At 36.6% G+C, this 12,923-nt stretch overlaps 1 protein-coding gene across 6 annotated transcripts in view; it reads left to right on the top strand.

The window, feature by feature from the left end:
* The window catches only part of Erbb4 (erb-b2 receptor tyrosine kinase 4), a 1,038,774-nt gene that overhangs the window by 749,096 nt on the left and 276,755 nt on the right, over positions 1-12,923 (top strand). For all 6 annotated transcript variants that reach the window (XM_021186126.3, XM_021185960.3, XM_021186207.3 and 3 more), the window contains exon 12: positions 256-455. In XM_021186126.3, the coding sequence (XP_021041785.1) occupies positions 256-455 (200 nt within the window). The remainder of the gene's footprint in view (positions 1-255; positions 456-12,923) is intronic.

Raw genomic sequence — 12,923 nt, 5'->3', positions numbered from 1 at the left:
ATATACATATATATATGTCTTTATACACAGTGTTAATTGATATAAATAATAGATATTGCCATTTGGGAAATGAAAATTTAAATTTATATATTTTCAAAGATGAAAATGTTAATCAGAAGAACAGATTTTTTTCTGTTCATCCCCTGTTTATTTTCCATTATATTTAATTTTGCTGTGAGATGCTATGTCTTTATTGAACATTAGAGTATATGTCCCGAATTATTCATTTTCCATTTCCTTCTCTCTCCTTTTTAGTGGTCTCTCATTGCTTATCCTCAAACAACAAGGTATCACTTCCCTACAGTTCCAGTCTCTGAAGGAAATCAGTGCGGGTAATATCTACATCACTGACAACAGCAACCTGTGTTATTACCATACGATTAACTGGACAACACTCTTCAGCACCATTAACCAGAGAATAGTGATCCGAGATAACAGAAGAGCTGAGAACTGTAGTAAGTACACGCCCCATAACTCAAAACAGGACCTTCTGTTATTTTTTATATTGCATTAAATACTTGAAAATAGCATCAGATTTTTGGCCCATTAGCCCAAAAGTTGGATAATAGAGAGGTAGTATAATTATCAAAAATGTGGCATAAATAACCAGAGATCATGATGCTTATAGAATATGGTCGGTCTTCACATACTAGCCAATGTTGGGAAACCTCATCTGGAGATTTAGATGCCATCGATGGTGGGAAGATACTAAGAGGGACACCCCCCCCATCCCCGCTCCATGCAACCATTCCACACTAGCAATGAACACTCTTAGATAAATCTAGGATGAGTGTAATACAAAAATGCAATACTTTAAACAGATGGTTGGGAGTTCAAAATGATTTTTAAAATACAAGAAAAGAAAATCCTCACTTCATCCATAAAGGGAGACAGTGGCTTGAGGAATCTTACCCTTTTAAGTCAAAGCCTTCAAAGCAGGCCTAAGGATTTAAAGAGACTGGCATTGAGGAACAACTGTGGGACATGAAAGAATGCATCACTTCCTGCCTCTTTCTCCCATGTGGTGCTGGTACTCACAGGATGACAGTTCTGTGTGGGAGAAGTTCTAGTGGATTCTTCATAAGTCTTTTGAAGTTTTCTAAAAGAAAATGAAGAAATTCATACATATAAACAGTACAGAGATAAATATTACCAACTCTTAAAATGCAACTTAGTTTAATTTTCTAAGCTAACTCATTCAATAGCTTAGAAACTACTGTGCATATATATTTGACTATAATGAAACAAAAGTTCATTACTTATTTTTCAATATAAAAACACATTTTCAAAATTACAGCTCTACCCTTTTCATTATTAAGTATGCAATGAATAGCCATGGTTTTATATGTCAGTGATCATTAAGAGGAAGAGGAAATCTTTACAATTTACATGATTGTGGTTGAGACTGAGTCATATTTTGTGATCACTGAAAATTTATATATTTTCTCATATAATACTTCATTTTATTCATGCCTTTTTTTCCCTATATTGAGATTGGTAATTGTTGGTCTTTTTTGATTCTAGATTTGCAAAGCACTCTTAAGTTTTAATACATTAGTTTTCTGTATTGTGAATAAATTTCTTTCAGATGATTTTTAACTTTCTTATTTATTAATCGAACATTTTATGTTTTTATTGATTTAAGAGATTAGGTTTTCTGTTTTCTGTCTTATTTTTCTTATTTCTGTATGTTCTAATTTACTGTAATTTTTTGACATATGGAAGTTTTTATAATGCTTTTTATTTCCAATTAAATACTCCATTGAGCCAATTTAATTTATTGACTAATCAATTTCTCTTTAATAACAGGAGTTGGTTGCAATATGTTATATAAAAAGATCAGCTAAGAACATGTCAGATTGTGTTTCTTATTTGATATATGTGGTTTAATTTGTTTACAACCACCCTGTAAATTGTAGCAATATCCATGTGAAAATTAGTATAGCAATATCAAGAAATATAAATAATGTTCCCAGTATTTTGGGCTACTAATTTTATCCATTGTTCAAACTAATGTCATCACATTTCAAAGACTTGTATGTTCATTTCACCATGAAACTATTCAAAGAAATTATTACTATCATAGGCAGTCTACCAGCTTCCTATAATACATTCTGCATATTTTAGTAGGGATCACCCTTGTCTTAGTACTTCTTTTATGTTATTACAGCAGTAAATACATAAATAAATCTAACTAAAGCTGGGTACCTTATAACGTGAGATTTGTCTGGTTTACATTGTTGGCAATAAAAGCCATAGAACACATGCATTAGTCAGGTTTCTCCAGAGCAACATAACTGATAGAATGCATCTACATATATTGAAGGGGATTTGTTTCCATGTACTATACCTATGGTCCGGTGAGTCCAATAATGACTGGCTCCATTGGAGAAGGTAGGAATCCTGTATTTGTGCAGTTGATCAGACTGAATGTCTCACATGATTTTCAGTATACACTGGAGTCCTGAATAAGTGGGATCTGGTACCTGTGAATGAAGGCTGTCTTAGGGTTTTACTGTTGGTCATGTTGACACCAAAACCAAGGCAATTCTTATAAAGACAACATGTAATTGAGGCTGGCTTACAGGTTCAGAGGTTCAGATCATTGTCATCTAGGTGGGAACATGGTAGCATCAAGGCAGGCATAGTACAGGAAGATTGAGAGTTCTACAAATTCAGCTGAGGGCTGTTAGAAGACTTGCTTCCAGATAGCTAGGACAAGGGTCTTAAAGCCCACGACCTCAGTGACACACCTACTCCAACAAGGCCACACCTTCTAATAGTGTCACTCCTTGGGTCAAGAATGTTCAAACCATCACAAAGGCTCCTACTCCCACCCAGTGTCACCCTCCCAAAGTTCATCCCCCATTCTCCTCTCCTCATCTGAAAAGGGAGGACACTCCCTGGGTATGAACTCACACTGGCATCTCAAGTCACAGGAGGCAGAAGGAAACACCAGGGATGGAGAAGTGAGTAGGGAGATAGGGAGGAAGGGAGAGGCAACCGAATATGTCACAAAAATGCCACAAAGAAACTTGTTATTTGTAAGATAATTAAAGAAACACATATATAAATAATAAATCGATCGAACTTTAAAATAATAAACACCTGAGTAAAATTAGTGCTGACCATTTGCACGCAGTTTTATGGCCATTCACTGGGGTATGAGCAAAGGATCCATGCCCATGTCCTGACTGGGCAGTAACTCCTACCCTCAATAGCCATCAACAATAACTCCTTGTATAGGAATAAAACAGAGGGGGTGTTCTTCCCTATTCCAGTTGTCTTGGGCCAGGGATTATTTATATTTATCATTTTCTTTGACTGAGGTATCCATTTCTTCTCTTATATCTTATATGAGGATCTATCTTCCATCTCTTTTATTCTGCAGTTTCTGTTCAAGTCCAGGTGTGTGTGTGTGTGTGTGTGTATATACATATATACATATATATATATGTGTGTGTGTGTGTGTGTGTGTGTGTGTGTATACACATATATATATGTGTGTGTGTGTGTGTGTGTGTGTGTGTGTATATATATATATATATATATATATATTCCCTTTACTTCTGTTGTTTTCTTTATTGATTCTATTTCCATCTATAGGTTTAAAACTCTTTTATTCATGTACTTCCACATTTTGTGTTTTCCTAGGTTTATTTACTTTTTTAAAAATTTAATTTTATTTGTAATTCATTTTCCCTTTCCATATTCCATTCCCCACCCACTTACTCCAAATCTCACACCTCCTCCCCACCCTACCCCATCTCCACGTGGATGCCCCCACTCCCCACCCCACATGACCTCTAAACTTCCTTGGGCTTCTGGTCTCTTGAGGGTTAGGTGCTTCATCTCTGAATGAACACAGACCTGGAAGTCCTCTACTGTATGTGTGGTAAGGGCTTCATATGAGCTGGTATATGCTTTCTGTTTGGTAGTCCAGTGTTTGAAAGATCTTGGGGGTCTAGATTAACCAAGACCACTGGTTAATCTACAGAATTGCCCTTCTCTTCAGCTTCTTTCAGCCTTCCCCAATTCAACAACAGGGGTCAGCTGCTTCTGTCCATTGGTTGGGTGCAAATATCTGATTCTGACTCTTTCAGCTGCTTGTTAGGTCCCTCGGAGGGAAGTCATGATAGGTCCCCTTTTGTGAGCATTCCATAGCCTCAGTAATAGTGTCAGGCCCTGGGACCTCCCCTTGAGCTGGATCCCACTTTGGGCCTGTCACTGGATCTTCTTCTCCCAAGGCTCTTCTCCATTTCCATCCCTGTAATTCTTTCAGACAGAAACAATTATGTGTCAGAGGTGTGACTGTGGGATGGCAACCTCACAAATGTCTTCTCACTGGAGAAGTTCCCTAAGTTCCCCCTCTCCACTGTCTGGCACCTCATCAAAAGTCCCTCCCTATGAGTCCTGGGAGTCTTTCACCTCCCAGGCATGTGGTTAATTCTGGGAGGTCCCCCCAACCTACTATTTCCTGATGTGGCCTGTTTCCATTCTTTCTGCTGGCCTGTGGGACTTCTGTCCTTTTCCCTCACCCAATACCAGATCAGTTTCCCCTCTACCCACCCCATGGCCTGCCACTCAGTCCACACTCCCTCCCAAGTCCCTCCATCCCTCTCTCTCTACTTGTGATTGCTTTCTTCTCTTTCCCAAGTGGAACTGAGACATCCTCAGGCACTTCAGTGTGTTGAGCCTTTTGAATTCTGTGGAGTGAATCTTGTGTATTCTGTATGGCCATTTTTACTATGTTAATTCTGCCAATCCATGAGCATGGGAGATCTCTCCCTTTTCTGAGCTCGTCTTTGATTTCTTTCTTGAGAGACTTGAAGTTATTGTCATACAGGTGTTTCACTTGTTTTTTTATAGTTACCCCAAAATATTTTTTACTATTTGTGGCTATTGTAAAGGGAATTCTTTCCCTAATTTCTTTCTCAGCCTTTTTATCCTTTGTATAAAGGAAAGCTACTGATTTATTTGAGTTAATTTATATCCAGACACTTTGCTGACATTGTTTATCAGCTGGAGAAGTTTTCTAGTAGAATTTGTGGGGTCACTTATGTATACTATTATATCATGTGCAAATAGTGATACCTTTATTTCTTCGTTACCAATTTGTATCCCCTTGATCTCTTTTTCTTTTCTTATCATTCTAGCTACCATTTTGAGTACTATATTGAATAAATATGGGGAGAGGGGGCATTCTTTTCTTGTCCCTGATTTCAGTGGGATTGCTTCAATTATGTCTCCATTTAATTTGATATTGGTTATTGGTTTGCAGTAAATTGCTTTTATTATGTTTAGGTATGGGCCTTGAATTCCTGATCTCTCCAATACTTTTAACATGAAGGTGTGTTGTATTTTGTCAAATGTTTTTCAGCATCTAAGGAGATGATTATGTGAATTTTTTTCTTTGAGTTTGTTTATATAGTGGATTATGTTAATGGATTTTTTTATAGTAAACCAACCTTGCATCCTGGGATGAAGCCTACTTGATCGTGGTGAATGAGGCTTTTGATGTGTTCTTTGATTCTGTTTGCAAGAATTTTATTGAGTATTTTTGCATCAATATTTATAAGTGAGATTGGCCTGAAGTTCTCCATTTTGGTTGGGTCCTTGTATGGTTTAGGTATCAGAGTAATTGTAGCTTCATAGAATGAGTTAGAAAGTATTCCTTCTGTTTCTATTTTATGGAATATTTTGAGGAAAATTGTTATCAGATCTTCTTTGAAGGTCTGGTAGAATTCTGTACTAAATCTATCTGGTCCTGAGCCTTTATTGGTTGGAGGATTTTTAATGACTTATTCTATTTCCTTGTGTAAGATGGGCCTGTTTAGATAGTTTACCTGCTCTTGATTTAACTTTGGTATGTGGCATCTGTCTAGAATACCATTCATTTCATCTAGATTTTCCAGTTTCGTTGAGTATAGCCTTTTTATATTAGGATATGATGATTTTTTAAATTTCATCCATTTCTGTAGTTTGTCTCCCTTTTCGTTTCTGATTTTACTAATTTGGATCTGCCCCTTGACCCTTTAGTTAGTTTGGCTAGGGGTTTATCTATCTTGTTGATTCTTTCAAAAACCAGATTTCAGTTTTGGTGATTCTTTGTATTGTTTTCTTTGGTTTTATTTGGTTAATTTCAGTCCTGAGTTTGACTGTTTCCTGCCTTCTACTCCTTATTGGTGAGTCTGGTTCTTTTGTTCTATGGCTCTCATGTGTGCTGCTAGGTTGTCAGTGTAAGATCTCTCCAGTTTCTTTTCCAGGGCACTTAGGGCTATGAACTTTCCTCTTAGCACTGCTTTTGTTGTATCCCATAGATTTGGGTATGATGTGTCAACACTTTCATTAAACTCCAGGAAGTCTTTAATTTATTTGTTTATTTCTTCCTTGACCAAGTTATCACGAGTAAAGAGTTGTCCAGTTTGCACGTGTATGTGGGCTTTCTGTAGTTTTTATTTGGTTCATAACCTCTCTTAATTTCAATATGTCTCTGTTTAGTTCCTGTTTCAATGTCCTGTTTATTGGTGAGAGTGAGGTTTTGAAATCCCACTATTATTGTGTGGGGTTCAATGTGTGTTTTGAGTTTTAGTAAAGTTTCTTTTTATGAATTTGAGTGATCTTGCATTTGGGGCATAGATGTTCAGAATTGGGACTTTCTCTTGTTGGATTTTCCCCTTGATAAATATGAAGTGTCCTTCTTCATTACCCTTGATAACTTTTGCTTGAAAGTCTATTTTACTGGATATTAGGATAGCTACTCCTGCTTTTTTTCCTTGGACCATTTGCTTGGAAGACTTTTTTCCAGTCTTTTACTCTGAGATAGTGCCTGCCTTTGTTGTTGAGGTGTGTTTCTTGACTACAACAAAATGCTGGATCTTGTTTGCATATCCAGTCTGTTAGTTAATGTCTTTTTATAGGTGAGTTGAGTCCATTAATATTGAGAGATATTAAAGAGAGATGATTGTTGGTTCTTGACATGTTTGTTTTTGTGGGTGGTTTTTTGTGCTTGTGCTCTCTGTTTTTGACTTTGTTGTAAAATGCTTAATATCTTGTCCTTTCTTTGGTGCAGATTTCTTCTTTGTGTTGGATTTTTATGTTTTGAATTTTTGTTGACAGTTGTGTCAATCTCTTCTACTGTATCTCTACACCTGAAATTCTCTCTTCTATCTCTTGTATTCTGTTGGTGATACTTACATCTGTGATTCCTGACCTCTTTCCTAGGTTTTCCATTTCCAAGTTAGCCTCCATTTGTGTTTTCTCTGTTGTTTCTACTTACACTTTTAGGTCTTAGATTGCTTTATTCAATTCCTTTTACCTGTGTTTTCCTGTATTTCTTTCAGTGAGTTATTGACATCCTCCTTAAAGGATTCTGCTATCTACATGAGGTAGGATTTTAGGACAGATTCCTAATTTTCAGGTGTGTTGGTGTATTTGGGGCTTTCTGTGGTGGGAGAACTGGGTTTTGATGATGCCCACGTATTTTGGCATCTGTTGCTTATGGTCTTGTGCTTGCCTTTTGCCATATGGATATCCCTGGTGTTGGTTGATCTGGGTGACTATATGGAGTCTGCCTCTTTTGTCCCTGGGTTGCTTCAGGTCTCCAGGTAGGCTTGCAGCCCTGGCTGTATCAGAAGAACTGTGGGGCCTTCCTACTGGGGGCTCTTCACAGGGTTAGAGAAATGGCTGGTCTGTTGCCCTGGCTGCAGTAGATCTCCTGGTAGGCCTTCAGACTGTTCGGTCTTCTGTGGAGCAGTCAAGCTATTGACCAACTGCGCTGAGTGCAGCCAATCCTCAACTTCTCTGAGAGCAACAGATCCTCAACTGCTCGGAGTGCACTGGGTCCAACTGCTCTAAGTGCAGTAGGACCTCAACTACTCTGAGTGTAGAGGGTTCTCAACTGTTCTGAGTAAAGCAGGTTTATTTACTTTGAAGAACTTTTATCATATTAATAATAGGTATTTTGAAGTTTATGTCTTATACTTCAGTTATTTTGAAATACACAAGGTCTATTGTAATAAGGTAGTTAAGTTCTACTAGGAACATTTTGTCCTGACTACAATTGATCATAATTTTACCCTGATATGTAGCCATCTGTGATTGGAAAACAATATATTCTTGGTGCTGGTTTTTGGTCTTGTGTTTGTTGAGTGGATGTTTTGTTCCCTATTTTCTGCTGTCTTTTCTAGTATGGTGGCTGTATGATGCCTGGTAGGAAATTCTGGCGTCCTCACAGGTGTTCTTAATGGGGTTTCCAGGTAAAATGTGTTTCTAGGTATTGAGAGTTGACACTTGGGAGTGGAAATGGGCTAGGAGGGGATTAGGGGGTCCACAGAAAGAAGGGAAGCAAGATGCTCTATTAGAATCTTCATCCTGCCCTGGAAAAGGGATCAGAAAGGGATCAGTGAGGAGAGTGAGACAGATAATCTACTCTGGAGTTGATGATGGGATTGAGAATTTCTTTTTAAAGTTGCTGAGAGAGATATGAAGATCTATAGTTAAGACTATCTGCTTCCCTTGTTGTAGTAGCCTCTGAGTTCCCAGGGAATATCTGCTGGAGTTAGGGTCTAGATAAATCTATGAATGAGGATTGAGGGATGGAAGTTTAGGAGGGGAGATAAGTATTATACATTCGAGATGGAGACATGGGGGTGGAGTGGCATTGTGATGAGTGACAGACAAAGTACTTTAAAATACCCACAATATATAAAGCTTGGGTAATACTTCAGAAGAAACATGTGTAGTGATGATAAATGTTTTATTTTGGTTTTGAGAATTTTGATTGGTTAGTTAATTGGTAGTTTCTGGTTTTTGTTGTTGTTGTTTTGTTTTGTTTTGGCTTGTTTGTATGTTTTTGTTGTGTTTGGGGGTGCATAAAATACTACAAAAATGCAGTCATTGCTTAATGTCCTTGGGGGTCATTTAAAGAAGTCCAAAACAACTGTAAAATCTGTAACCATGCACTCTCTGTTATCTAAAATGGTAGACAATTTTTATGAAACCTATGCATATCTTTCATTATGCTTTAAATTATATCTAGGTTACTTGCAATATTTAATTCCATTTAAATTCTGTGAAAATAGGTGCTACAGTATTGTATATAGGGGATAGGAATAAGTAAAAAATAAAAAGATACATCATCTCAGTCCTGTTTAAAATAAATGTAGCATTTTGCAGTTTGATCAAAGGTTGATTACATCTGCAATAACTTTAACCACAGATACATAGATATGAAGGACCATCTGTATGCAATTTTATATTTATCTATGTCTTTACATTCCTGACATTTGGTAATAGGAACTCTACCTCACTGAGCATGCCTCAATCAAATAGAAACTGCACAACAATAATTACTTGCTAATCACTAAACTCCATGGATGACCACATGACCTCATTTTACAATGATTACTGTGTATCCTGTATTTAATCCAGACAGCATTGATAAGGAAACAAGGAAGGCCTATTATAGAGACAGGGGTAAAAGAAATATTTTCTTCATGTACTATGCTATTTGTTTTTCACTGGTAACCATGACAATAGCAACTAGAGAATAAATATTTTACTTTCTAGAATATCATAAGGAATTTCAGTTTCCTATAAAAATCTCATGCACTTTTTATTAAGATCATTCTTATTTCCATTTTTTGTTTGCTATAAAATATGAACTTTGGATATCATTTATGATTTATTATAATTTAAAATTATAATCTAAGACTCCACTGCTAAGAAAGGTTTTTTCTATGCTAAGAGTCCTATATTCCCATCTTATTTTGAAAACCTCTATCTTGCTACATCCTACCAATTCTATGCATTTACAAGCTAGATTTTGCCTAACAGGTTAGAGGAACAGTTCTTGGGACCAGATACCCAATGCTCACTTAGAAATTAATGAGCTCTACTGTAACTTTCATTAAATCAGGCTTGAAATGAAACATAAGGTGCATAAAATCAGGATCCAATGTAAATAATATCCTTTGAAGTAATCAGATGATAGAAATTCTTAATTATACTTCTTAGATCTCCCTTCCTAAATTAACAAAGTAAATATCACTACACTGTTCTTTGTAAAAATTTCCATATTTTATTTGAAACAGCACAATGTCTAATTACTAACAATGACTCAAATTCTCTCTATGTTCTTTTCAAAAAATAATTAAAAGTTGCTGTTGCTGATTAGTTACAAAAATGAGATCTCGTCTAATTTTTAACCTAAAATGTCTAAAGGCATCAAGAGCTTCTCAGTGATAAAAGCCAGCCTCACTACAGGGTTCAGTTTTCATTTCAAAAGACAAAATTATATTCTGACTAGCACTTACATGAGTGGCTATAGAATTTGAAAGGTAAAGCTGTTGAATGCTAAAATTCAGGAGCCTGGGATTCAATTGCTAGAGCTCCTTCTCAGCTTTGTATTGTTCCTTCTCCTAAAAACAAAACAAAAACAAAAACATTGGAAGACACTGACCAGTTGCATCTAAAATCTGACTTCATGGAAATGAAGATAGATAGGATAAACATATAAGTTAAAATGAAGATATACATGGAGGATAAAACATTTTCTAGTGACTAGAAGAAAAGAGACAGATAGAGGAAATGCCATGTGACAATTTAGAGAGAAGATAGACATAATTGAGGTTATACATTCCTAAGGTAATAAAGCAAAAACGTAACTGGCATCACAGCAAGTCAGGTCAGCGTCATGATCTATGTCACAAGAAGGGTAGGGGGAGAACTGCCCAATACCTTGATAGTGCAGGCTTCTGACTTTGAATTTTATGAATCAACATTTTTCTATTGTTTTCAGCGATGTAAGTGGTGTAGTTTAATCAGCAAAACCCTTGGAGACTAAAAGAAACATTTATGTTGAATGGCCCCTAATGTCCTATCCTTACTTACATACTCTCGTTAATGAGACAGGTGTCTATGGTAGTCTTTGGGAAACTCTGCTTTGTCTTTTCCCCTATTACACTCCATATCAAATTACAGTTACAAGTATATGTAAAAGTGAGGTGTGACATCACATTTTAATGGTATGGTTACCTCAAGAAGAACTAAGTGATAATACCAGTTGGCATCAACCCAAAAATGGAAGATACTTCACCAAAGCTCAAACCAGGATTGAAAAGCTGTGGCAATAAGTGGTTACTGAAAAGGGGGAATATCTATTATTTGTATGTATGATCATCTGTTAGGTTACCCATCTCAAGTGGTCATCTCTAAATCCATATACGTTGAGTAAGACTAAAGAGACTCATCAATCTACCTACATGCATGAATGTATATGTGTATAGGTACACAAGCATATAACAATAATTACTTAAATCACTGAACTGGGAGACAGCGAGAGAGTACTGGAGGAGTAAGAGTAGATGGAATGGGAATGGAAATTATGTAAATACAATATTCTTATATGAAATTTGATATCTGTGGTCTGTAATGGCACTGGGAGTCATGTGGATGTCCATGATCCATGCTGCCATTGGGGAACGTGTTGATACTGTGTTCAATGATCCTAACAAGTCTATGTGGATGTGCATCAGCTGTGCTGCCATTGGCTGTTATGGACAGGCAAATATCATTTGGAGTGGCATCGATGACTTCAGATTTATACTTGAGAATGAGAGACACTGAAGGCTTCTGTAGCAACCTATCCTTGTTCCCCATGCACAGATACATAAAAGAAGAGTCTAGACAGGAAGTATAGCTTTTCACAGTTGATGGCTTCTGGCAGTCCTCTGGTATATATAAGGGGCCTCAGACCAGCTGGTATATGTGGCCTTGTTGGTGGCTCAGTGTCTAATAGATCTCAGGGGTCCAGGTTAGTTGAAAGTGCTGGCCTTCCTATGGGGTAGCTCTCCTCCTCAGCTTCTAATAACTTTTCCCTAACTCTACCACAGGGGTTCTCAACTTCGGCCCATTTGTTGAGTGTAAGTATATGCTTCTGTTTCAGTCAGATGCTTTTTGGGCCTCTCAGAGGACAGCCATGCTAGGCTGCTGTCTGTAAGCACACCAAAGCATCAGTAATAGTGTCAGGCCTTGGAGCCTCCCCTTGAGAAGGATTCCAATTTGGACTTCCTTTTCCTCAGTCTCTTCTCCATTTTTGTCCCTACAGTTGTTTTAGACAGGAACAACTCTAGGTTAGAATGTTTTTGATAGTGGAGTGCCAATCCCATCCCTCCACTTGATGCCCTATCTTTTTACTGAAGTTGGACTTCACAAGTTCCCTCTACCCACTGTCAGGCATTTCATCCAAGGACCCTCCCTTTGAGTCCTGAGATTCTCTCACTTTCCAGGTCAATAGTACATTCTAGAGGAATACAATTATCTTTAAAATGCTAATCATTTTGAGCTTAACAATGTTCAATGAGTGTATGAACAAGATAAATTGGACTTGGAGTATTTTTTTTGAAGACACAAGTGTGGGAGGTTGGGCCTGGGATGAATGAAAAGCATATGTGATATGGATACATTGTATGAAATTCCCAAATAATTAATGAAAACACTATGTTGGGGTGGGGAAGAATAAATTCTAAAACTAAAAATTAAAAATAATCTAAAGTTTAAAAAGTTAAAAAGAAATGCACATAAAAATGAACTGAGCAATTGATTTCTTCTTGTGTAGATTTACTTACTCCCTCAAGAAGGACTTAGAATAGCAAATTTTATAGCTTAGAAACTTTAATATATTTTAGGAAAAGTTTAGAAGACAGCAAAACCCAGTAAACTTTAAATCATATCCTCTAAATGTTGTGTTTATTTTGTATTTACTAAAAACCAAACAGGTATTTAATGATAGTTTACTTATTAACTTAGTAATTATAATATGTATATATGTATATGTATACTATTATATGTATACTATTATATATAATATATCTGTTACTTTTATTTACTTAAGAGTGAGGTCAAATATTTATTTAATTTTC

The sequence above is a fragment of the Mus caroli genome, unplaced genomic scaffold (assembly GCF_978045245.1).
Source record: "Mus caroli unplaced genomic scaffold, Mus_caroli_1 scaffold_1, whole genome shotgun sequence".
Taxonomy (NCBI): Eukaryota; Metazoa; Chordata; class Mammalia; order Rodentia; family Muridae; genus Mus; species Mus caroli.
Note: the sequence above shows the minus strand (reverse complement) of the source record. Positions and strands in the feature narration are given on the sequence as shown.